The 26,828-nt window shown below is 40.2% G+C and overlaps 1 protein-coding gene across 1 annotated transcript; it reads right to left on the reverse strand.

Moving 5' to 3' along the window:
* On the reverse strand, positions 1 to 25,299 carry LOC112663692 (olfactory receptor 9G1-like). The gene is made up of 4 exons (XM_049096432.1): positions 25,139 to 25,299; positions 21,879 to 21,970; positions 6,640 to 6,926; positions 1 to 1,746 (listed from the first exon to the last, which is right to left on the reverse strand). The coding sequence occupies exon 4, from the start codon at positions 1,726 to 1,728 to the stop codon at positions 811 to 813; it is 918 nt and encodes a 305-aa protein (XP_048952389.1). The 5' UTR covers positions 1,729 to 1,746; positions 6,640 to 6,926; positions 21,879 to 21,970; positions 25,139 to 25,299; the 3' UTR covers positions 1 to 810.
* Between the last annotated feature and the right edge of the window lie 1,529 nt (positions 25,300 to 26,828).

Below are 26,828 nucleotides of genomic sequence, written 5' to 3' on the forward strand. Positions count from 1 at the left end.
TAATGGGAAGTCATAGACTTTTATTTCTCAAATTGTTTTAGCTCACTGTAGTTATCATTCTTTATCATCATAATATTGCTTTGATGCTCAGAATGTCACCATTTGGATGTGGAAGACCTTGCAAGTTCACTCTTGTAAAATAAAAAAGGAACTCTGGTACTTACACTGTGATATACAAAAATCATATCTATAGAAACGCGACAGATTTTTCCTTGAGGGACATATGTGAGAAATATAGATTGGAGAGATGATGCTTGGTGAGTCTAATTGTACCAAATTATTTCATGGGTTCCTCTGGGTGTTCATGCTAATGTTTCTGGGGGCAAAAGGTAGATAAAAATGCTTAAGAAATCCTGGTGAGGCAATAGAAAGGGATAATTTCAACCAATTAACTTTCATAGGAAAATATTTAAAATTAACTCAGCATATTTGTTCCTATTTTCAGGACATAACCGGATAGATCCTATTCTGTGTATATCAATCAGTCATAAATATTCTCACGATAAACTGAGGTGTTCTGTTATATTTTGAATGTAAAGGAGAACTTAAAATTTTTCATTTAGTTTTAGTCTAGAATAACATGAAATTCAATAAAAATTCTTAAATTTTGCATTTAAATTCTATCTCCTAAACTGCTCTGATTTTGTCTTATTTCTCTTAAATTGTCATGGATCAAGGGTGCAAAGTCTTTAACTTGCATTGTAAGAATTCTTAATCATGATGGAACACAATGGCAGCTCTTCTTGAAATATAGTAAGTAACCTGATCAAAAATTGTCATTGCATCTCCTGAGAAGGAGAGAATCTTGATTTATTTAATGAGTTTATTCAGAGCCTCTTTCACATCCTTATTCCTCAGGCTATAGATCATAGGATTCAGCATGGGGAACACCACAGTATAAAATGTGGAAACTATTTTGTCTGTGTCCAAAGAATAGCTAGATCGGGGACGAGAGTAGATGTAGAGAATGGAGCCATAGTACAAGGTGACAGAGACCAGGTGTGAGGAACACGTAGAGAAGGCTTTGAGGCGGCCCTGGGTGGAGCGGATCCTCAAGATGGCGCCAATGATGAACAGGTAGGAGGCTAGGATGAGCACTGTAGGGGTGATGACATTGGAGGCCAGAAGGAAGTACAGTATAGCCTGGTAGCCATCTTTTCTGCCACAAGCCAACTTCACCAGGGGCAGCAAATCACAAAAAAAGTCATCAATAACATTGCCACTACAGAAGTCTAAGGCAAAAGTTCTTTTGGTGATGATAGAAGAGTTAATAAAAGCACCAAGATATGAGGATGCTACCAAAAATGCACACAGCTTTATAGACATGGCCTGAGCATAGCGCAGTGGCTTTGAGATGGCCATATAGCGGTCATAAGCCATGGCAGCCAACAGGTAACACTCAGTATATGCCAGCCCTGCAGAGAAGAAGAACTGACATACACAGCCAGCAAAGGAGATGCTTTTGTCTTCAGAGATGCAGGTCATGAGGATTTTCGGAGTGTAGACAGAGGAATACCAGAGATCCAGAAAAGATAGATTCCCAATGAAAAAATACATGGGTGTGTGCAGCCGGGAGTCATTACAGATCAAAACTATGAGGGTGGCATTTGCTACCACAGTCAGAGAGTACACGCCAAGGAATACCACAAACAGGACCAGCTGCATCACTGGGTCTGTCGTGAAGCCCACCAGGATGAACTCAGTCACTGTATGATTGCCTCTCTCCATGGCTTAAAGAGATCTCACCTAGAAGTGAAAGAGTGAAGAGTTTAATTGCCTGAGCCAATACTACAGAACATTCTCTGTGTTAGGCCTGTGACATGTGGTCAAGACCATGGATGTCAGGGCAAGGGAGATCAGAGCAGGAATTTTGCTTAAGTAGGGCAGATGAAAGGAGCTTTCTGAGTGTCAACATATTCATTTCAATGAAATGCATTTAAAACAGGAAAGCTTTAATGTTATTGGGGTTTATCAATATTTTATGAAAAAATATATTTTAAAGATTTATTTATTCATGAGAGACCAGAAAGGCAGAGACATAAGCTGAGGGTTAAGCAGGCTCCCTGCAAGAAGCCTGATCAGAGACTCCACAGGACTCCGCCATCACCCCCTGAGTCAAAGGCAGATGCTCAACTGCTGAGACATCCAAGCATCCCATGAAACTATTTATTGAGTGCCAGGTATCCTCTAGGCTTTGGGATACAGCAGTGAGGACAGAGGGCTGACCCCCTTTCTATGGAGACTTTATTTAGAAGGTGTACTACATAATAAACAAATACATGTAGAAATATTTTCAGTTAATGTCAGAGATATTAAGAAAATGAAACTGGATGACTGTGTGAAAATGTACTAGGGGAAAGGCTAATTAAACTTAGACACTGAGAAAGACTCCTGGGGCTCAGTGCTTGAGCATCTTTCTTCAGCTCAGGTCGCAAGGGTTCTGGGACTGTGTCCTTCATCAGGCTTCCTGCGAGTATCCTGCTTCTCCCTCTGCCTGTGTCTCTGTCTCTCTCTCCCTGTGTCTCTCATGAATAAATAAACAAAATCTTAAAAAAAAAGTTGACAGGACTGTGTTCCTTTCTGGAGGCTCTAGGGAGGATTCATTTCCTTGCCTCTTCCAGCTTCTACAGGTTGCCCACATTCTTTGGTTCATGGTCCGTCTTCTCCATCTTCAAAGTCAGCATCATTGTATCTCTATGGCGACACCTTTTTTTGACTCTTAAGTCTTTTGTATCTCTTTTCACTTTTAAGGACTCTTGTCATTATATTCTGCATAGGTGGTAATCCAAGACAATCCATTTTTTAAATTAATTAATTTATAATAAGCCGTAAGTGTTCATTTATCCCTAAGATGTGGATCATAAAAGGATTTTATTGCATGTTCTACTGACTGAGCCATCCAGGACAATCTATTTTAAAGTCAGGTAATTGGCAACTTTAACTTCCATTTCCTTTGTATTCTAACATATTCATGGATTTCAGGGGTTAGAACTTAGGCATTTTTGGTAAACATTATCCTACCTACCCAAACCATAAGTGTAAGGATTTATTTCAGGGTTCTCCATTCTATTCCACTGATCATTATGTCCATCTTTATGCTAATACCTCAATGTCTGAATTACTGTCCCTTGGAGTAAGGTTTGAAATTGCTTTTGGCTCTTCTCTTTAAAATAATTCTCTTCCTTTAGCCTCCCCATATTTTAGTAAGTCTTCCAAAGTTGCCCCTCTTTGTTCAACCTTGCAAAAGAACATTTAGGTTTTTGTCACATTTTGGGGTCTTCATTTCCTTGTGAAGGTTTTATCCCATGTAACATTTATGTTACATACATTTGTGTGCTTTTCTCCTGTCAATCTGTCTCCTGCCAATTTAATTCTCAAGCCAAGCTCCAAACCCTAAGGTAAAATTGTATGTCTCCAATACAGTTTCACTCCACAATCACCAAACAACCTCTCCCCTCACTTATTGTGAAGAAGCCTCTAGCACATATATCAAATTCTCAGGGAGAGAAATAAACTGAGAATCAGAGAAACTTCAGAGTGGAGACCAAAAAATTAATCCATCTGGTTATGTCAAGTAACAAAATATGTGATGTCATTGTAAATCTTTTGGGTCTAAAGCCTGGGACTTAATATTATTCTTCAGGTTATAGCTGGTCATATACAATCTTTAAAAAGACACTTATCCCAACTGGATATTGTTTAGTCCTCAATTTTATCACATTCAAAATTTCCACTTTATAACAAACATTTAAGATACTTCCTTTATCAAGCTGAAATGGTTTTATGGTGAATACAACCTACTTACAAACATGTTTGTATATATATGTAAAACATCTAATTCTAATTGCAAAGATGATAAAAAAAAGAAAAGTAGCTCATAATGTAACTGTTCCATGGTAATAATTACAGGATGTATTCTAAAATAACATGAATTTTCATATGTAAATCCTGCAACATTTGGTCAAATGATTATACATATATGTAGAGTCATCACAAATGTATTAGTGATTCCAATATCAGGAGTGGCATTTCCATCGGTGATAGGATTTTTCCGACAAGGTGAATAATTCTTCATAAAGTTGCAAAAAAAAATAAATGAGTCTCTTCCTTCCATTTTGAATTCCTACGTGAGTTGATTTATAGTAAAATCTTGCAAAATGTAGTGTTTATTTGTAAAGCAGAGTAGACTCCAAACTCACACAACTACAAAGATCTTTTTCAATGCACAAATGTCCATTAAGACACTGGCTGTGCAGGGTGGGGCATTTTTTTCTTTGGATGAGAGTATCCCCCAGGTGTAAAACCTTTTCATCCTTGTGTATTGCTTATGAAATGGGCCCTTGATCCATGTGGCAGGCAAAAATTCAAGGACACATTTAAAAATGTTCCTTGAAGGATGTTATCAGTCTGTGAATAAACTCCACTCCACAGCTTTGTATTTTACTTTGGACTTATGATAAGGTTCTTCTGGGAATTATGGGAAGAAATAGAAAAATACCTGAAGAATATCTTTGAGTGGAAACTTCTACTTTTCATGGGCCTACAGGGTCACTGGGGCCAAGGGGAGATAGGAGCCCACTAGGATGTAAATTCCACGAGAGCAGGAAGTTTTGTCTGTTTCATTCATTATTATATGCTTAGTGCCTAGAATAATATCTGGCATATAGTAGACACATGATAAATATTGAATGACTATATGAATGAAGCAATGAGCATCCCTATTTGGAAAAGAAACAAAGCAATAGAATCGATTTTCTGGGTGGCTTCTAATATTGTCATTTTACTCTTAAACAAACAGCACAATCCCGCTTGCATTTTCTGTCACTAGTAATCCTTGCCTTGACTTTGCACACAGAAATAGGAAGAAGCCTATTAGAAATAGGAAGAAGCTCATCCAATAAAAAGGAATCTGCCTATGCAAAAGGCTTACCCAATATTTCTTAGCCTATATGGAGTCTGTGAAGATTCTTTTTTTCACGTCAACAACAGATTTTTCCATCCTCAGATGTTGTGATGCATTGGGAGCATGACTCTAAAATCAGAGCTGACTGCTCCTAACCAGAGATACCTAGGATATCATGGAAAAAGCATTTGACTTTCAGGAGATTAGCAAGGATTCAGGTTGGCCATCACTAGTCAACAGCGTAACGCCTTAATTTCTTCATGTGTCAGGCAGGGATAACGTATCTCTGTAGGCTTTTGTAAAGAAGATAACTCGAGTAAGGAGTGGGCATAGTGGCCTGGCACATTGTAAACACTCAGGTGCTTCTCACATTCTGTGCCTGTAAGAGTCATGTGGCCACGCTCCAGAATTTCTAGTTTAGCAGGCTGTGAATAGGGCCTAGGAACCTATTTTCAGTAAAGCAGCCCAAGGGCTTGTATACAGATTATCCATAGATCAAGTCTGACAAATGCTGAAAGAAGTATCATTCATATTCTTTTTTTTTTTCTTTTAAGTAGACTTCATCCCCAGTGTGAGGCCTAACATGGGGCTTGAACTCCCAGCTTTGAGATCAAGACCTGAGCGGAGATCCAGTTGGGTGTTTAACTGACTAAGCCACAAGGGCGCCCCTCAGTTATATTATTCTTATTCTTTATCACAGAAGTCTGCCTGCCATTACAATGTTGTAAAGCCTGGAGGAGTTAAAGAGGAGTTGCCTAAGGTTTTACCTTTAACGAGATGAGCTATGAACAGATCTACTTTGAATGCTATGCAGGCACAGAAACAAGTAGGGCATATGTTTCCTTGGATAGAGAGTGGCTTAAAGAATTGACTTCTGTTTGTTTAATCTGGCTGGGGTAGTCTGGCCCTGTTTGCTACCCAGGGACCATATGATATGATACTCTCTTACGGTGTATCAAACTGAAAGGGATTTTAGCTTTTTGGGATGTCTTTGGCCTTTAATAATCTCTGGTAATCTCAGTTACTTCATCCTGTTGCCCAGATGCTCTCTAGATTTTAAGAACGTTGTTTTTGTTGTAAATGGTTCCTGTATTGCTTGATTGTCTGTGTACCTAGTTGTTTTTTTCTCCCTTGTCTTTTTTTGTGATATTAACTGCCTTTTTTGGAATCTAAGAGTAAGATGTGCTCTTTCTCCTTGTGAACTTGACAGTTTCAGAAATTGTAGTAGGAGGGTGGTGAAGATATTTCAAAAGAAGTCCTTTGTTTAGCACTTAAGATATCATAGCATGTACATGACCTTCATCCTGGTTGTGAGGAACAAGTAAAAATTTCCATTTACCTCTAATATCTGGATCAGAAAACTTACCTAAAGTTCTCAGCAATGCCATCACCTGAACAGAATTCAAATCTGCTTCCATCACATATCTTTATAGCAGCTTCTGGATCCCCAGAGTGGTAGATTCCTGCAACCCCTCGGGATTTCATAAGCTTAGGAAATGCCTAACCAGACAATTAAAGAAAATTGTATGTATTGTTTAATAATGGAGAGTTTTTTTGAGACTCTGATTTCCTGGTGATAATATAGTCATTCATAATTTGTATTCTCTTTTCCCTTGACTTGTGTAGAAGCTAAGCTAAGCATTTATGTGCAAGTATATAAATATATATTCTTATATATCTCCGTATTAAAGTACTTCTGTTCAACAACACTGATACTTGTGTTAAATGTCGAATACCTTTCTTTGGCCTTCAAAATCCATTCTTCATCTTTTGAACCTCCTCTGTGCTCCATGATACTCAGCTGTATTAACTACATGAGTGGGCTCCATTGGCCTCTGTGTCCTTAATGGGTTTAGCCAGTAGTTGTCATTGGTGGGAAGAGATGGAGGTCTGAGTGGTTTTCTCCATTTTCCTTTCTTGCAAAGTTGACTGGCTTCATCCTTGGACCTAGGTCATAGCTCCTTCCAGATGACCCATTTCAAAGCTCTCCTCCATTTCTCATGACCTCTATGTCTTCATTCACCTTCAAAAATAGATAGAGCTCTCAGAAACTATTTGTTCTAGAGTTACTACACTATTCCTTAGGACTCCTCTATACCACACACAATTCTTTGTAATAACCCTTTTTTAAACCCCCTCAAATTAATCAGTTTAATTGGCTATCTGATCGTTATCAGAAACCAATCCTAGATGTATTGCCAGGAGATGATCCAGATGGGATTGGATTCTTCATATATTTTAAGGTTAAATATATAAATCCGTCATGGTGGGAAATAGAACAATGATAATGTATTGCATCCAGTAACATCAAACTTACTTAAACGATCACCAGTGGCTTCATGGAATGAAGGACAGGTAGACAGCAAGACATTGTTTTTTGTGGCACAGAGGCATGCCATAAATATCATGTGGTGATTTGGTTTCTGCATCAGTTTATTTTTTTAAAGATTTTATTTATTTATTATGAGACAGAGAGAGAGAAAGAGAGAGAGAGAGGCAGAGACACAGGCAGAAGGAGGAGCAAGTGCCATGCAGGGGCCTGAGGTGGGATTGGATCCTGAGTCTCCAGGATCACGCCATGGGCTGAAGGTGGCCCCAAACCACTGAGCCACCAAGGCTGCCCTTCTGGTGCATTTTACACCTGGACTATTGACTTAAACAACCAGGCAGCTAGAAAGCCATATGGAAGTGAGTAACTCTCAGAGACAAGATGGAAGGAATTGCCCAGTAGACCATAGGTGGGTAGTAACCAAGTGTTTTGTTCAGGAACTAGTTGTAATATCTCATGGATTAAGTGCTTTTTTTAAAAGAAAAAATTATTTGTTTATTTGTGTGTGTGTGTGTGAGAGAGAGAGAGAGAAAGAGAGAGAGGGAGAGAGGGAGGCAGAGATGCAGGCAGATGGAGATCCAGACGCCATGTAGGGAGCCCGACGTGGGACTTGATCCGGGTTCCCAGGATCAGGCCCTGGGCTAAAGGCAGTGCTAAACTGCTGAGCCACCCAGGCTGCCTGGATTAGGTACTTCTTAAGGAGTGACGTCACTGGGAAACCAACCAAAGTGATATTTTTCTTCTAAAGAAAAGAATTTCATTTTTACTTGGATAAATGAGCTCAGGATGTTCTAGTAGGTAAGTACTACATTTTATTTAATTTTCTGACCTAAGCCTGTTTATAGCCATTTTTCAATGACCTCTATGTCTTTATGCACCTTCAAAAATAGAGAAAGTTAGAGCTTTCAGAAGTATTTGTTCTAGAGTTACTACACTTACGGTGTAGTACACTAAACTTTATTACACGTAAACTTATGGTGAGGCAAGGTCCCTTTGAAGAGGGATCCTGAAACTTAGCCTGGATATACATTGTACATCTTCCCTGAAGCCTTTTTGGGGATGGCTGGCTACCCTTCATGAGGGTAATCCCATTAGGCAAGCAGAAGTGCCCAGATCTTCTGTGGTTATTAGTCACTGTCCTGAACTGACTCTAATTTACAGAGATGGAAAACACTAGAGGTATATATTGCCAATGAGGGTAATGGAAACAATGTAAAAGATAACTTTGGCCTGAGTGCATCTTTCAATAGGTCTAATGGGACCAGGATATAGTGGTTCATTATTTACCCAGACCCAGAAATAATATTGTTATAGGTATATAGAAAGATATACAAAGTGAAATGGAATCCTCAGTTTAGTTCCATCTGTGACGCTTGAAATTAGAGTTATTAGTTTCAAAGTTCAAGGTTCAAGTAGATGTTAAAATTGCTCTGCTCAGACAGTAAAACAAAACAAAAAACAAAACCTCAACCTGAGAGGAAGGGTGAAGATTAGTGTTTCTATCAAAGATGTGGAAGATATGAGGGTGTGGATCCCAATTTATCACCTTTAACTCCTTTCTTTGGGGGTAAAGTGACTGAGGATCTGCAAGGTTGCAGATCACAAGAGAACACATTTTACAGATATATTAAAGAAAGGATTCAGGAATAATAACTTCTATCTTGAGGAATAAAATTGAGTGGGTCAGTTTGTGTTGGAAACAGTATTGTATCCTCAAAATCCATGCTGTTCAACAGACATACACTGGTATGAAGCAGTTGTACATTTTGAGGAACAAACAAAGTGTTTTAAGGTCACTGTGGAGGAGGCTGAGGGACGAGTATATTTTATCGTATGTGCAGAGTCATATACTTTGTTTAGAAGATATCCTAAATCATTTGTGTTCACCCATATGTGCCCGATTCTTTCCACACATGCATATACTGGGAGGTTGTCACTAATCAGGTAGTTGAAGTGACATGCTCTGTGAATGTCAGTCGGTCTCTTTCTCCACACACACAGCCTCTTTCTCCTGTTTATGCTCAACATGCCCTTGTACAAACGGCTATTGCAGCTGGAATGGGCTCAACATCATGGTTTTCTTCACCAAGCCTAATTTCACTTCTTCCACTGTTAGGTATCCCAAATGCCAACAACAGAGGTCACAACTGTGCCCCTGATATGCCATCATTTTCTGGGAGGATTGGTGAACCCCTTGGCTAGCAGGGTGATTAGATTGCACAACTTCTTACTAATTCAAGATTACAGAGCTAATGACTTTCTTTCCACAATAATCACATTTTAGGAGATTTATTTGAGTTACATTTCCCACTTTCCTACCAGTTGTTTTCCTGCTGGCACCTGCAGATGTAGACTTACATAATGTCTTTTTTTGCGAACGTGGTATCCCATCAAACATTGTCTCTACTGAGAAATACATTAGATAGCAAAGAGTAGTACAAATCTCTTCCAATCCACAGAAATAATTGGTTTTACTTTTTGTCTTATCATTCAGAACTGATTATCCTGGTCAGATCGGGGAACGGTATCTGAAAGCTCAGTCGTGCTTGTTGAGATATCCCCTAAGTATGCTGCATGCTTTAATTGGCAGCCAATCTATGGCTCCGTATTCCCTTATGAAGAAAGTACATGTCTATGAACTGAGAGGATAAGGCTGGCATGGTACCTGTGGTGGCCAGGAATGTGAGCCCTTCAAAGCTCCAGGTACAGCGAGTATAATTGTGCACAAGTCTTAGCTGCTGAGCTTTGAAACACATTTCCACATTTGTATCAATGTCATGCTGCCCAGAGACTGCTGCTACCTAGTGACTGAACTCAGCAAGGATAGCAATGCAGGACTATCCCTCTGAGGCACTGGCTTGATGGATAATTTTGGCTCAAGTACCTACCTTGCTGAGCTTACCATAAACTGGACAATGGTCTAGGATGCTTTTGCCCATCTTCCTCCCCTCTCTTCTTCACGTGTGCCTATGCTTGCCTATGGTGTAGTGGCATTTGTTGTTCTTCTGGCTGCCTCTCTCTTTTCTCTTACACAGACACAACTGTTTCCCATAACGAAATCCTTGCAGTTTTAGGTCCACCTTAGTGTCTTCCTCTTGTAGGACTCTCACTACTGTGGCCTCTTTTACTATTACATGAAATGGTCCATTCAAATTTATTTTCCCTACCCATAACCATATCCTCAGTATGTTTGGAGTCTATGTGCACAAGGGTAGAATGTCCTAAAGGACACCCTCCATGCTCTGATTATTTGGAATCAGGGACTGTACTCTAGCCATGTAGGCCTCCTCATGCATTGATCTAAGAGGTGTCTCTCCACTGGGCAGGGTGATTGATCTCAATCACCTGGGAAAAATTAGTTAATGGTCCAGATTGAGATCAAGAAGAATTGTTTGGGTCCAAGTCCCTGCTCCGCTGTGTCGGGTATACTTGGACCCAAGCTCGAGCTTGTAAATAAACCCTTGTGTGTTTGCATCGGTGTCAACTCCTTGGTGGTTTCCCGGATTCGTGATCTTGGGCACAACATTTGGGGGCTCGTCCGGGATCCAAGAAACCCCCAGGACCCCATCCGGAGGGTTTCACGAGTGGTGAGTGCACTCAACTTTTTCCACCTTTTGTGCGCATATTTTCTGAGAGCTCTAAACTGTACTTTTACCTGTAGGAATTCCAATCTGTAATTGGGTTGACATTGGCTTAGGTGGACGTGCTGGTGGGCCGTTGACCCGGGGTCTTGAGGAGATGTCCCTTGCCCTCACCTGGAGGACGGGGTCCTCATCTGTAAGGGGGAATGGAGGTCCTCATCTGTAGAAGGACAGGAGTCCTCGTCTGTAAGGAGGACGGGGGTCCTCATCTGTAAGGAGGACCAGCTGCCAGCCCTTCGGGTTACTTTCTGTTTTGTCTCTGCGGTCACAATGGAACGTTGGTCTGTGTTACTATGTCCTTGTTAACTGTTTGTGCATTTGTCTGTGTTGTTGGGTCCTTGTTAATCATCTTTACTGTCTGTGTCTTGGTGTAGATTGGGGACATAATGGGGGAGACAGAAACCACTCCCCTGTCTCTTATGCTCTCCTACTTCTTGGATGTTAGGGAAAGAGCTTGTATTCTGAGCATAGACATACGGAGAGAGAGAGATTCCAAATTTATTGCATATCAGAATGGCCAACCTTTGATGTGGGATGGCCCCGAGAAGGAACTTTTCACCTACCTATTATCTTACAGGTTAAGGCCGTGATCTTCAGGGACAAACTGGACAACCACTCTGACCAGGTGCCCTACATCCTGATCTGGCAGGATATGATCAAGAATCCCCCTCCTTGGCTAAAACCATTTTTACCCCCCAAAGCAGGACCCACCGAGATTCTAGCCCTGCGGAAAGCTGAGGAGACAGACTCTATGTTCCAAGCGCCCCTATATCGGGTCTTCCAGGATTCCTCCCCAGAGGACCTGATTCTCCTGCCGCCCTACTGGGCACCCCCTCCCCCTTCCGCCCCTCCATTGGAGGCACCGGGGGCTGCAGAAGGGGTGCCACCCCTCCCTGATGAGGGACTCCCTGTGCGCGGTCCAGTAGCGGGGACACGCGGTCGACCCACCGGTCTGCCCCACCTCTGAATGCAGGCCGGCTGACTCCACTGCCCTTCCTCTCCACGCCATGGGGCCCCCTGACGAGACTGGCAAAGAGCTAATGTTATATTGGCCATTCTCCACCAGTGATTTATATAATTGGAAAACCCAAAATGCAAAGTTCTCTGATAATCCGAGAGATCTAATCGGGCTTTTAGATACTGTTCTCTTTACCCACCAGCCTACTTGGGATGACTGCCAACAGCTCTTGCAGGTTCTCTTCACCACCAAGGAGAGAGAACGGATTCAGGTGGAAGCCCGGAAGTCTGTCCTGGGAGAGGACAGACAGCCAACTCAAAACCCAGACCTCATAAATGCTGCCTTCCCTTTATCCCGCCCCACCTGGGACTACAACTCTGCTGAAGGTAAGGAGAGGCTTCGGGTCCACCGCCAGACTCTAATGGCAGGTCTCAAGGCTGCCGAGCGCAAGCCTACCAATCTGGCCAAGGTCTATGATGTGAGACAGGGTAAGGATGAGAGTCCAGCAGCCTTCTTAGAGAGAATCTTAGAGGCTTTTAGGCAGTACACCCCTATGAACCCAGAAGCCCCGGAAACAAAAGCCACAGTTTTCATGGCTTTTGTTAACCAGGCCAAGCCAGACATTAAAAAGAAATTGCAAAGAGTAGAGAGACTGGGAGAGAAGAGTTTGCAGGACTTAGTGATAGTGGCAGAACAAGTCTATAATAATAGAGAAAGTCTGGAAGAACAATAAACCAAACTAAGTGACCGGCAGACCTGAAACCTGGCCAAGATCCTGCTGGCCACAACCATGAATGACCCACAGGAAAGATGGAAGCACCTCAAGAAGCTGGCTTCAGGGACAGGTAAGGAGGATGGCCCTAGTCCCCATCGGGAGAGCCCTAAGCTGAACAAAAACCAATGCGCTTATTGCAAAGAAGAGGGCCACTGGGTAAAAAGCTGCCCTAACAAAAGATCTAAGGCCCCTGCCAAGATCTTGGAAATGGAGGACCTGGATGATTAGGGGAGTTGGGGTTTGGCACCCCTCCCCAAGCCCAGGGTAACAATTAGAGTGGAGGGGCAACCTGTTGAATTCCTAGTGGACACTGGAGCACAACATTCGGTTTTATTACAACCCCAAGGGAAATTGGCAAGCAAGACTTTATGCAAGGGGCCACGGGCACCAAACAGTACTCATGGACTACCCAAAGAACTGTGGATCTCATCATGGGCCAGGTATCCCACTCCTTCATGGTCATCCCTGAGTGTCCCTATTAGAATACCCATTGTTAGGTCGGGATTTGCTCACCAAGATTGGGGCACAAATTTGCTTCCACCCCAAAGGGGCAAAAATCCTAAACAAAGAGGGGCACCCGATTCAGGTGCTTGTCCTGAGTTCAGAAGACAAATATTGTCTCCACCAAACGCCCTCAGCCCCAGTGACTGACATTGACTGTTGGCTGCAGGAATTTCCCCAAGCATGGGCAGAACCTGGGGGAATTGGGCTGGCCTGGCACCAACCGGCCATAACTAAAACCAGGTGCCGACCCTGTCAGGGTCTGCCAATACCCCATGCCTCTCGTCTCCCTAACCCAGACTGGGACGCCCCTCTGCATGACTGTCAAGAAATTTTGGCACAGGTGCATGGAATCAGGGCTGATCTCCAGGACCAGCCGCTGCCGAATGCGGACGTCACCTGGTACTCCGAAGGCAGCAGTTTCCTCTGAGATGGAATCGGATGCCTGGGGGGTTTCCTGTAACCATGGAAACAGAGACCCGATCTGGGGGCACCGACCCTGCCCGACACCCCCAACTATATTGGTGCTGATTTCCCCTGGATCAAACGCTTGCCTATGACCTGTGCTTGCGTGGCTGGTGGAGGGCTGCAGATTCCAGCATCATCCTGCCAGAGGAACTAGGACGGAGAGTCCTATCCAGAATACATCGGAGCACTCACATGGGAACAAGGAAGATGGAAGACCTCATATGACATGCAAATATCACTATTAAAGACTCTCGAGCAAAGATCGAGCAGATTGTGGCGAGCTGCCACCCAAGCCAGTTAACTAATGCCACCGCCCATGGATCTAACCCGGGCACCCGGCTCCGGGGGCACCACCCAGGAGCCTACTGGGAAGTGGACTTCACTGAGGTAAAACCTGGAAAATACGGATACAGGTTTGTAGATACTTTTTTGGATGGACAGAGGCATTTCTCACCAAACATAAAACAGCACAGACTGTGACCAAGAAACTGCTAGAAGACATCTTACCGAGGTATGGTTTTCCTGTTAAAATTGGGTCAGACAATGGCCCAGGATTCATCTCTAAGGTAACACAGAGAGTGGCACTAGTACTTGGGGCAGATTGGAAATTACATTGTGTGTATAGGCCCCAAAGCTCAAGACAGGTAGAGAGGATGAACAGAACATTAAAGGAGACCTTAACTAAATTAGCCCTGGAGACTGGTGGGGACTGGGTGACTCTCCTCCCCTTCGCCCTATATAGGGTGAGGAACTCCCCATATAAGATGGTACTGACTCCCTACGAGATCATGTTCAGTCTTCCTTCACCTATTATCCCCAATTTAAAATTTAAAACCTGAGGTGCTTGCTGAATTTGATGATCACCAACTTCTTTTCTCCCTCCAAATGTTACAACAAACCCATGAGCAGGTGTGGCCTAGCTGAGGGCCCTCTATGAGACTGGGCCACCCCCGGATCCCCATCGATATCGGCCGGGTGCCTGGGTGTACGTGTGGAGATACCAACACTGGACACTTCAACCTCGCTGGAAGGGACCTTACATCATGATCCTGACCACTCCCACCGCTCTCAAGGTCCACGGGATTACTCCCTGGGTCCACTACACCCACGTCCGGCCAGCTGACCCACACGCCGTTCTCAAGGACTTTGCTCCAGAATGGAAAAGCCAACCGGACAAGGACAATCCCCTAAAGCTAGGACTGCACCGTTCTCACTTATTTCCCACCTCCAAGACCCCCTAGTCTGAGGTTGTCTTTCAAAATAGAAGGAGATTAGACTTAGTCTTCTTACAACAAAGGGTGGGAGGAGGGTTATGTGCTGCCTTAACTTCAGCAACATTTGAACAGACTTTTATTTGTATCTTTGACGGGATCTGTGTCATATGGCCATTCTTAGCTGCAAAGGAGCTGGGCAGTGGAATATTTAGTTTTCTCAGTCTCTGTAGTAAAACACGACAAGTGAATAGTAGGATGTTGCTTCTTCACTGAAATGTAAATGGGAACGAGAACAGCAACAAGGTTGTTTTGAATCCTGGTTTAATCATTCCTCCTGGCTCACTCTGAGAGCAACCTGGACCCATGATTGGGTCCTTCCTTAGGTTCCTCTGAGAGGGGGAAATGTGAAGGCCGAGAAAATTAAGGCCATTCCACCTTAACTTCAGTGTTATCACAAGTACAGCCATCCCAGGCCCCTGTGAATAAGAGCTGAACTTTACCTTACTTTAGTTACAGGAAGAAAACAGCTCCCTTTCTGGTATTTCCCACAATATCAGAAAGGGAGACAGAACGTAAAGACTGCTAACTCTGGGAAACGAACTAGGGGTGGTAGAAGGGGAGGAGGGCGGGGGGTGGGAGTGAATGGGTGAGGGGCACTGGGGGTTATTCTGTATGTTAGTAAATTGAACACCAATAAAAAATAAATTAAAAAAAGAAAAAAGGAAGAAAACAGCTTACAGCTTAACGTCCTAGAAAGCCCCATATTCAAAAGCCCAAGCCAGTGACAGGAAGCCCCTATTAGAATAAGAACAGAGCTCAATGCCCTTGAAGGCCCCATATCAAAATGTAAGCAGAACTTGAGGAATTGCTCCACCCTTTCTGGAGGTCCCCTAGAGCAGCCCTTAAAACTAGTCTGAAACCTGGGATCCCTGGGTGGCGCAGTGGTTTGGCGCCTGCCTTTGGCCCGGGGCGTGATCCTGGAGACCCGGGATCGAATCCCACGTCAGGCTCCCGGTGCATGGAGCCTGCTTCTCCCTCTGCCTGTGTCTCTGCCTCTCTCTCTCTCTCTGTGACTATCATAAATGAATGAAAATTTAAAAAAAAAAAAATTAAAAAAAAAAATTAAAAAATTAAAACTAGTCTGAAACCCACCTCGGGGTCCAAGTCCCTGCTCCGTTGTGTTGGGTATTCTAGGACCCAAGCTCGAGCTTGTAAATAAACCCTCATGTGTTTGGATCGAAAAAAAAAAAAAGAATTGTTTGGAACCCAAGGGATTGAGCACCACATTTCATAGTATCCTCCTGGCTTCCTTTTTGAGATGAAAAGTGTTGCAATCAAATAAAAACAAGATGATGAAAGATCAGACCTTGTAATAAGAAATTATGGACAGCTTATCAGGCATTCTGATCCAACTGGAGTGTTGAGAAAGAGTGAATGACCCAGAGTAATACAAGAAGCAAGGTAGGACGTGGACTTTTGAAAAGTGTTTAATTTGGTAAAACTTGTATATCTAAATAATGCAACTGAGAAACTACTTTCTTTAAGCTTCAGGTTTCATTTGGTACTTGAGTAATAAAATTCCCTTAGGAATCCGTGGTGTAATTAATTATAAGTTAATATGGGAGATTCTTTTGAATGCTTCCCAACCATAAACTGCAGGTGAAGCAAGCATTCCCAAGTGTTCTTAACGACCTACTGCCAAACTTACACTTAACATATTCTAAAACATTAGAAACACATTTTTAATTACATTCATGTTATGTACTTATTTATTTTTATGTCTTCTAAGAGTATTCTTAGCTCACTTGATCTTCTCTTCTTAGTAATGTTATTTAGACTTGACTTTGGAGTTGAGATAACTTTTCCCTACACAAACTCATGTGACTATACTTGGCCCAACCAAATGTTGGGTAGATAATAATAATAATTTGGAAAATAGGACTTGATTGCTTCTCTAAAAGGATTAAGATAATAGCTCTTGATAAGTACTTTGAACATCTTTATTGTAGTAAAAGGTATGATTTATGATATTAGGGTATTATCACACCAGTTTTGCCTTTTGTAACTGATGTTTCCCTATGCAATGACTGATTTTCTAGTTTCATTACCAACATTAAACACCTGATTAGATCTGTTCACACTACTTAAAAAGAATATATTTTATATGAATTTTATCATTATTATTTAGAAAAAGTTTTTAGAAAATATGAGAATCTGAATTAGCATGAATAGCTTTCCATTTTAGAGCACCGTGTAACTCAAACATCTTGGAGTTGCACTGTTGTGCTCTGTCTCTACTGGGGTGCTATGTGTTACGACTCGTACTTCTTACATACCTGGATTTGCAGTACATGTTAATACTTATTATTGTTGATGCTGATTAGTCTTTCTTGCTCTGTGTGGAGCTCCTACTTTTGGGGGACTACTTGCTTTACTTTCACTTTCTTGTGGCATTTGTTAGTTTACTACTACTTTTACCAGAAACAACTATATATTCCTGTTGTATCAACACAAACGATATTTTCATTGCCCTACTTTAAAACCAAAGTTAAATGTATGTTACCATATTTTTAATTTGTTTTATCGCCACCTATGTGTATCATGTATAAGAATTTTTCCTCTGTTGAGTAATGGGAAGTCATAGACTTTTATTTCTCAAATTGCTTCAGCTCACTGTATTTATTATTGTTTATCATCATAATATTGCTTTGATGCTCAGAATGTCACCATTTGGATGTGGAAGACCTTGCAAGTTCACCCTTGTAAAATAAAAGAGGAAATCTGGTACTTACACTGTGATTTACAAAAATCATATCTATAGAAACACGACAGATTTTTCCTTGAGGGACATATGTAAGAAATATAGATTGGAGAGATGATGCTTGGTGAGTCTAATTGTACCAAATTATTTCATGGGTACCTCTGGGTGTTCATGCTAATGCTTCTGTGGGCAAAAGGTAGATAAAAACGCTTAAGAAATCCTGGTGAGGCAATAGAAAGGTATAATTTCAACCAATTAATTTTCATAGGAAAATATTTAAAATTGACTCAGCATATTTGTCCCTATTTTCAAGGACATAACCAGATAGATCCGATCCTGTGTATATCAATAAGTCATAAATATTTTCACGCTAAAGATGTGAGGTGTTCTGTTACATTTTGAATGTAAAGGAAAATTTTTAGTTTTTCTTTCTTTTTTAGTCTAGAGTAACATGAAATTCAATAAAAATTCTTAAATTTTGTATTTAAATTCTATCACTTAAACTGCTCTGATTTTGTCTTATTTCTCTTAAATTGTCATGGAACAAGGGTGCAAAGTCTTTAACTTGCATTGTAAGAATTCTTTACTCCTTACTCCTGAGATAACTGTATGGTCTGATTGCTGTATGAAAATTAAATGAAGTAATATTTTGATAGATTTGTTACAATGCAGGGCTATTTGCAAAGGGGTCAAAATTGGTCTCAACCACAAAATAGATGCAGAGCTTGTTTCCTTGTAAACTACAAAATTAAGACAGATGTGAAATGTTACATCCAGAAACCTTTATCTGAAGTTCTTTATTTGAGTTAAAAATTCAGAATGTTTCTCTATATGAAGATGCTTTACATCCTCCAGAGAGTAATAAGATATTTCGCCTTAGTCATAATTTCAAGCATTAATTTCAGATAGTCTATGATTTTAGAGAACCAAGATTTCTCAGGGAGTAAGAAAATAGTCATGCAATGAAGGGAATTGTTTTGACACACTAAAGCCGTCATTTGTCTTTGGGGCAGATATGTTTCCTGCTGAGTTTGCAGCTAGATTTATGTGTCCTTATGAATAGCAAGAGAAACATTGACTGTCCAAGGTCTTATTTATTGTCTCACTTAATATTCAGAAGTCAATTATCTTAGACTAACAGCTTTAGGGTCCCATTAAGACCCCTCATGTCCTCCGTTTTGCAATAGCTCTCCTTAAAGCGCCTTTCACATCCTGGTTCCTTAGGCTGTAGATCAAGGGGTTGAGCATGGGTGTGATCACAGTGTAGAACACTGCAATGATCTTGCCCCCAGCCCTGGAGGACTTCGACTGGGGTCTCATGTACATAAAGATGGCAGTTCCATAGAATAAGGCCACCACTGTCAGATGGGAGGCACAAGTGGATAGTGCTTTGTGCCTCCCGGAGGCTGACCGTATCCTGAGAACTGATAGAAGGATTCGGGCATAGGAAACAACAATGAGGAGAAAAGGGATGAAGACAATGATGATACTGAAGATAAAGACAACCAGCTCTGTAAATGAGGTGTCAGTGCAAGCTAACCTCAAGACAGAAGGAACCTCACAAAAAAAGTGATTCAGGACATTGGGCCCACAGTAGGGCAAACTCAAGGTGAGGACATTGATAACCATGGAACTCAGGAAGCTACTGGACCAAGAAATGGCTGCCAATTGGACACAGATGCTTTGGTTCATAATGACAGTATAATGGAGAGGATGACAAATGGCTACATATCTGTCATAAGCCATGACCCCAAGGAGAACACATTCAATCATTCCAAAGGAGAGGGAGAAGTACATCTGAGTAGCACAGCTAGAGAAGGGGATGGTCTTTTTTCCCATCATGTTGGACAGCATTTGTGGGACATTGGTGGATGTGTAGCAGATGTCCAGAAAGGATAAATTAGTAAGGAAGAAGTACATGGGGGTTTGGAGACGAGGTTCTATCTGGATAATAGTGATAATTATAATATTCCCCACAACTGTTAATAAATAGAAGAACAAGAACATAATAAAAAGAATGAGCTGCATCTTTGGCTGAGATGACAGCCCCAAGAACACAAACTCAGTCACAGTGAAGTTTGTTTTTATCATATCCATTTTTCAGGCCACCTCCTTCTCACAGAACCATCCACCTGAAGACAAACATCAAATGTCCTGTATCTATAAGCACAGTGTCAGAAAGTCAAGACATAAGTAAGAAAGCAAAGAGAAATCTTGATCTGAAATTGCATCTTGAGTATCTGAGGTATACTACAAATGGAAAGCCTTTCTTCTACTTTTGGAGATCTCTTAATGAGATTAAGAATTTCACATTCAGGGATGCCTGGCTGGCTCAGCAGTTGAGTGTCTGCCTTCGGCTCAGGGCGTGATCCTGGGGTTCTGGGATCGAATCCTTCATGGGGCTCCCTGAGAGGAGCCTGCTTCTCCCTGTGCCTATGTCTCTGCCTCTCTCTTGGTACCTCGGATGAATAAATAAATAAAAACTTTTTTAAAAAAAGTAATTTCACATTCAAATTGAGTTAAGCAGATATTCTTAACTTTTCTCCAAGAGTATGCTCTTTTGGCTATTCATAATCTTTCCAAAACCTATTTATTCTTCATTCTTCAAAGCTCTACTCATGGCTCATCTCTTTAAAAAGATCAGATTATATCTTTGCTCCACACCTAAGAACTGAGCAGCATGATGTAGAAATTAATTAAAAAATAATGAAAGGCATTACTTCACGTGCTAACCTAAGAATAAAGGTAGGAACAGCAGCCTGTGCTTGTTTTCTATCACTCTGATGCAATCTTCCCATGCTTGGACATCCTGATACCCTAAAGAACAAAGACTGCATACACCACCAACAAAACCAGTCGCAGGTCACACTAATGGCCAGTTCCACCAGCTTCACCATTTCCATACTGTGGGGTCTTGGAGAGTTTCATCATACATAAAATGGGAATAATTGTTTGATTATTAGGAATAATTTTTTTGCAGATTAAATAAATAATGTATATAAAGAATTTAGGACTGTCTACATGGAGGAAATAATGCACATAAAACATCTATTATTAATAGTTCTATTAATGTACAGTGAGGCTACATTTATCTAGAATTTTCTTCTCTAATAAAAACTATTTCAGAGAAATATTAATAAAAAGAATCCAGACAAGTTAAAGTTACCAGGTCTATTCATCGAGAACTCCTTAGCCCCCACCCTGTGCCTACTTACTATAATAAATTTATTTATGCACCGAGTTAGCATGTTCAGTTAACTGACTTGCAGCCATGAGCAGATTAAAAGCAGTGACTGAAGACTGATGTGGGGTAAGGAAGAGTCCTAGAGGTAGGCACCATTACAGCAGCCAGAGGAAGCTGCCAATCATTCATTTGCCCATTTGTTCATCCTTTTTTATTTTTTGTCTTTCTTTTTTATTCTTTTTTACAAAAATCTCTTTATGATAATCTAGTATGTACCAGATGCTGGGTATATACTAGTAAACACAACAGGCATTTTCAATAGTCTCAGAGCTTATAATCCAGTGGAAAGTTGTGATGAAGGTAACAGTTCCATTCCTTGACAGCATGGGGGATGTTATCAGGAAGACATTTAAGAACCAAATAGTTGCAGGTCATGAAAAAGACTACTTTATGTAACACATTCTTTCTCAAATAACATCAATTTGCATATAATATCTTTTAGAGGGCTTTCCTATGGGGTACCTGGGTGACTTAGTTAGTGAAGTATCCGCCTTTGGCTCAGGTCATGATCCCAGGGCTGTGGGATGGAGCCTCTTGTGGGACTCCCTACTCAGTGGGGAGTCTGCTTCTCCTTCTTCCCCTGCCCCTTCCAACCCCAACTCTTAAAAAAATAAATAAAATATTTTTTAAAAATAAGGTGTTATCTTATATTTTGATTTAATCAGGGTTTTTCAAATCTAATAATGCAGTGAAATGATACAATTAAATTATTGACAATCTACAGTCCAGGGATAAAGAAGTGATGGGTCTGGAAAGAGAGGGGAGAGGTTAGGTCACAGCCCTATTTTCTCTAGGAGCATCAGGAAAGGGAGTGAACAGAAGGATATAGAGCTCCCGTCAAGCCCTTCAAACAGCACTAACCAAGTTCTGCTGCAAATAAGAAATGTTTTGGTGATTTTAGCAGTGATTATAATGACAATAAATGATATCCACAATGAGTTTTTCAGTTGACAAGGTGGCATATAATCAGGAGATCACACCATTGGTAGTGAAATACACAGAATCCACCACCGGAGAGCAAGAGGACATGTCTGGTTCCACTACGTGCCAGCAGGGCATACTTTGCACAATTCACAACACCAACCTGTGCCCAACCATCCTCATCTGTACAGGGCAGGCAGAGTGGCTTCATCAGAAGTGATACACAGGATAAATGAGATAATGCACGAAAAGTACCTAAAACAGAGTCAGACATTTACAGTAAAGGCTCAATATATGTTAACTATTATCATTATGATCCATGTGATATGAAGTGAACAGATCATAAATTATTAGCATTCCCCACCCACTCCCCTATAGGCCAGGGAGACTAGGTCTTTGAGACAGTAAACAACTTGTCCTAAATCACTGAATTACTGAATCTATATGCAAGCACCTGCAACATGTGTGTGTATATAGCTATTTCTACAGTAATAAAACCACAAATGCAATAGTCTTGGTCCTCTAGGCATGAATGTATGTGTAGAATTGTGTTCACATAAAGGAACGTAAATATATTGATTCAACATTTAAACATTCTCTATATTTCGAAGCCTCAATAAAGGAGGATATTCCCTTAGTTCCTGTAAATAAAAAGGTTGCCTCAAAGAACATTTTTAGTAACCTGATGGCTGCTGCTGCTGAAAGTGAGTTAGAACCCATTCTGTTGTCAGTTTCCAGGTTACAAATTTGTTTCTGTTCCTATCAGAACACAGAGTTGTAAATCCATTATAAGGATAAGAGGAATAAAGACACTTTTGTAGATAAATGTATCTCCCAAAATAGGAAGCAAATTCACCAAATTAAATGCAAGTTGAAAAAGCCCTTAATGGTTTATAATTACCTGTAAATTCTATACAGCCATTTCAATCAAGCAACCAACACCTAGTTAGCTGCACACTCTCCATCTTACCTCACAAGGCAAAAGCTACCATTGCCATATGCCTCTTCCAACCTGTCTGCCTGGAAAACTCATATTTGATTATTTAAATGTTCGAATTGTTTAATGTAAGCATACAAGCATCCTCTTGGAAGCTCTCCCTAATCTAATTCATCCAGACAGAATTAATCAGAATCCCTTCTGCTGAATCATTTCCATCCTTTGAACATACTCGATTACTGTACTTATATATGTGTGTGTGTGTGTGTGTGTGTGTGTGTGTGTGTGAATGAAAAGTTATGAGTCTATCTCTCCAATTGACTTTGGCTTTCTAAGGATCCTTTCATGTTTATTTATGTTGTCCCATTCCTTAGAACATAATAAGCACTGTTAAACATTGATAAAAACTCAGATAAGCTGATTCTATGTCCTATTTTTCTGAAGTTTTAAACTCAGATTAAAAATAATTTCAACCTCATGGTAGCCATAATTTCAGTCAAAGAATATGGTCCTGCAAAATCATTTACTCTCTAATTGCTTCTTTTTCTAAAGAGCACTGTCTATGGCTCAAAAAGTCATCTAATTCAGTATTGGCGGGGAGGTGGGTGGCAGGGAAGAGGGGAAATGATTAATGTCACTTCATGCCAAGAAGGTACTACGTGTGCTAACAAATTTTACACAAGCTCAGGTTACTCTGGCATCATATAGACACAGTATATCAGGCATCTTATGTATTCACAGAAAAATGACTCTTTTTTCTGTCTGCAAGTCACAGGAAACAATCTAATATATATTTTATACAAAACTAAAGAGTTCTAATGTTCCTTCATAAATTCAGGATGTTAAAAAGCTAAACCTTTAATCTTTGTAATCTAGATAATTTATAAACAACTGAATATGCTGTTTTCTCCAACTTGTAGTTAAATTGTTTATTAAGTTTGGTAAATAGATTTGATATATAGCAACGATATTTCTGGTCTTTGGTAATACCTCCTTTTTCCAGGAAAGTTTGCAAGGCACCCTCATGTAGGCATAAAAATCAACCTGAATATGAATTATATCTCCACCAGCTCTCTGCTGGGTCAGTTGGGTAAGTTTCTAAACTTTTCCAAGACTCTTTATCGCCTAGATTAAGTGGGAACTATATTAGTACCTAAGATTAAAGATTATTTAATTGGTTACATCAGAAAGTCCATGTAGCAGTTTTGGCAGAGTGAGAACTTAGGAAATTATAGCTCACAATGTTATATAAACGTCCGGTTTATTCAGTTTGCTCTAAATATACTTGTAGTCTGAGAGCAGAAAGACATAATTATATTGGAAGTTACTTACAACATCACTGTAGAAACTTTTAGAGCCTACACAAACTCATACAATCCCTACGTGTGTGTCATAATGCCATAATTTGTGATGTCTTTTCATTCATTATCAGTTCATCAATTAACAAGATTTATTGTTAAAAATTAATTTAAGGACTAAGAATCTTAAAAATTAAGAAGACTAAAGATAGCATCCTAATCCTGTTTCCTACCTCGTTAAGGAAAAACATTAGGAAAAGCTACCAGGAAGACTTTAAATATTTTTCCTATGAATCCATTACTGACTTTTGAAAATTATCCTAGAAAAGGAGTGATTGTTTTTTTTATAAAAGCAGAACTTGCAGTGTTTACAAATTGCACTATAGTTGATAATTTACCACTTACTGTGAATTAGTTTCACAAAGCCTTTTAAACAAACAGGGGGATTTACTTTTGATGCAGCATGGAAGAGAAGGAGGAAAATATGAAAGCAGGGGCTCCTGGGAGGCCATGCTCTGAGAGGAGGCCAACTCCACACATGGGTAAGAATGCCATGATGGCAAATATCATAACACAGGTTAACAAATTGGTATATTCAGCACAGGCAATCAGAAAACCCCTCCACCCCAGCGGCAAAATAAGCTTTTTCTATCAGAAAGAAAAAAATCCACAAAAAACAAAAAAAACAAAAACAAAAACAAAAACACTAACTGCTATATATTAAAATTCTCTATTATATGACTTTCTTAGATCCTTTGCTAATAATAAATAACATTTTTACAACTCCAAAATATATTTTAAAGATCAGAGAAGCTATACAGCTTTCTCAGAGTATTTAACAGAACCATGATTGCACTTTAGTCTACTTAATTCTAAATTATTTTATTTAAATAACTGGTAGTTTTATTTTACTATTTCTTTTACATCTCAGTAGACAATTGCAATCATAAGCACAGCAGATAAAACATACCCTAAGGTGAAAGCAATGTATGGAAATAATACCTGTCCTCACCACATACTCATGTACACAAAAACCCATAAAAGGCAGCAGACGTAATATCCATGAGCAAAAAATCTAATTCCATGGAGATAAAAATAAATCTCTTTTTATTATAACCACAAATGAGATAGTACTATGATCCAACTCAGCCCTTTTATAGACAAAAAATAAAGATAATGAATACATACACAGTGCAATCCCTAAGTCATCTGAGTTTTCTCACTTTAGGAGCTTCGGCTGAACTTTGTAGATTCTTGAGGGATAATGTCCCAGATCAGTAATTAAAACTTAATTATTTGTTCTGAGGGATTCCTGGTTGAGGCATTTGTTGGTTGCACTCCCTCTTCTTCCTCCCCTGCATATGACCTTGTACCATGGTTAAAGTGACCCTTCCAAGTGACCTGAGTGTCCTCATCCTTCAGAATTGCCTAATACTGGTAATCATGAATATGAGTGTATTCATCACAAGAAGAGAAAAACCTAAGAAGCAGAGTTCAGAGACCAAACGCAGAGTCATTTCCCTGGAATCTATTGGAACTTAGAGATGATAATGATGCTAGTATGCTCTCTACTATGCACATAGCAAATTTTGAACCCTACATTCCTTTCTCCCAGATCATAGCAAACTCTGGAAGCATCTCCTATTGCATAGTAACAATACACAAACTATTTATAAGGGCACAGTAGAGCCAGCATGGGAACTTCCTAGATGTGACCTCAAACATACCACTTCATTTTCCTGCACCTCAGCTTATTTATCTTTAAAATGGACATAAAAAGATCAGGTGCCTGGGTGGCTGGCTCAATAACTTGACTCTTGATTTTAGCTCAGGGTCATGATCTCAGGGTCAGGAGATCAGGCCCCATGTGGGGCACTGAGCATGGAGTGTGCTTAAGATTCTTTCTGTCCCTCTCCCTCCCCTCCTCTCACACTGTGCTCTCCCTCTCTCAAACAAACAAACAAACAAACAAACAACAAACATTAAAATATCTAGATCACTATATCACTCCCTTTTTATGGAATTACAGGGAGGAAATGAAGAAAAAGAGGAAGAAAACAAAGAAAGAAGACAGAAAAGGAAGGAAGTAAAAAGTTAACATTAATTCAGTCCTCCCGGTGTATAAAGAGCCAGTTGAGCCAAAATCATGCTTCTACATAATGATATCGCTTCATCTGATAATTCTCAAATCTTGAACGGTTGTTGTAGTTTGTTTGGTTTTAATATCAATGCCCAGACCTATCCTGAATCAATTAAATCATAATCCTTGCCAATAGGATTCTGGTATAGGTATTTTTAAAAGTTATCCAGGTGAACTCTTAAAGCCTGATTTTCCACTATTTTTGCTGGAAAAAAAAAGATATGCTTGTGGATTCACACAAAACTAAACCCAAAATATTCAACCTTTTAGGGAGTTCCATATTTTTACTTCTAATTTTTTCCCTACTATATTCAACTTTTAAGAACTGTTGGGTAAAAATAATGTAAAAAGTACTACATCCAAGACTTTTTGGAATGTCCAGTTCTACTTTGCTTTGATTAAACTGGAGACTCCCAGATTAGACCCTTACCGGGTGTCATCCCCTCAGAGTGCATTGACTCTGGAATTGTAATGGAAGCTACCCAGCACGTGAAGGAAAAACAACACATGGAACATATCTGTTACCATATATTTTCTTATTTGAGCCTCACAACTCCAGGAAACAGAGAGGACTCTGCTAGAATGAAATTCAGAAAAAGAAACCACTTTCCTAGGTTTGTGTAGTTCATAAGTGACAAGAAAAACACTTAAAGTTTTCTCACATTAATATGTACATTGTCTAGGGCCATGGTCAGCACAAAGACCTAATAAAAATTCTGGAGGTTTTTTGAAACCATA

This window comes from Canis lupus, chromosome 18, assembly GCF_003254725.2.
Source record: "Canis lupus dingo isolate Sandy chromosome 18, ASM325472v2, whole genome shotgun sequence".
In the NCBI taxonomy this organism is placed as follows: Eukaryota; Metazoa; Chordata; class Mammalia; order Carnivora; family Canidae; genus Canis; species Canis lupus.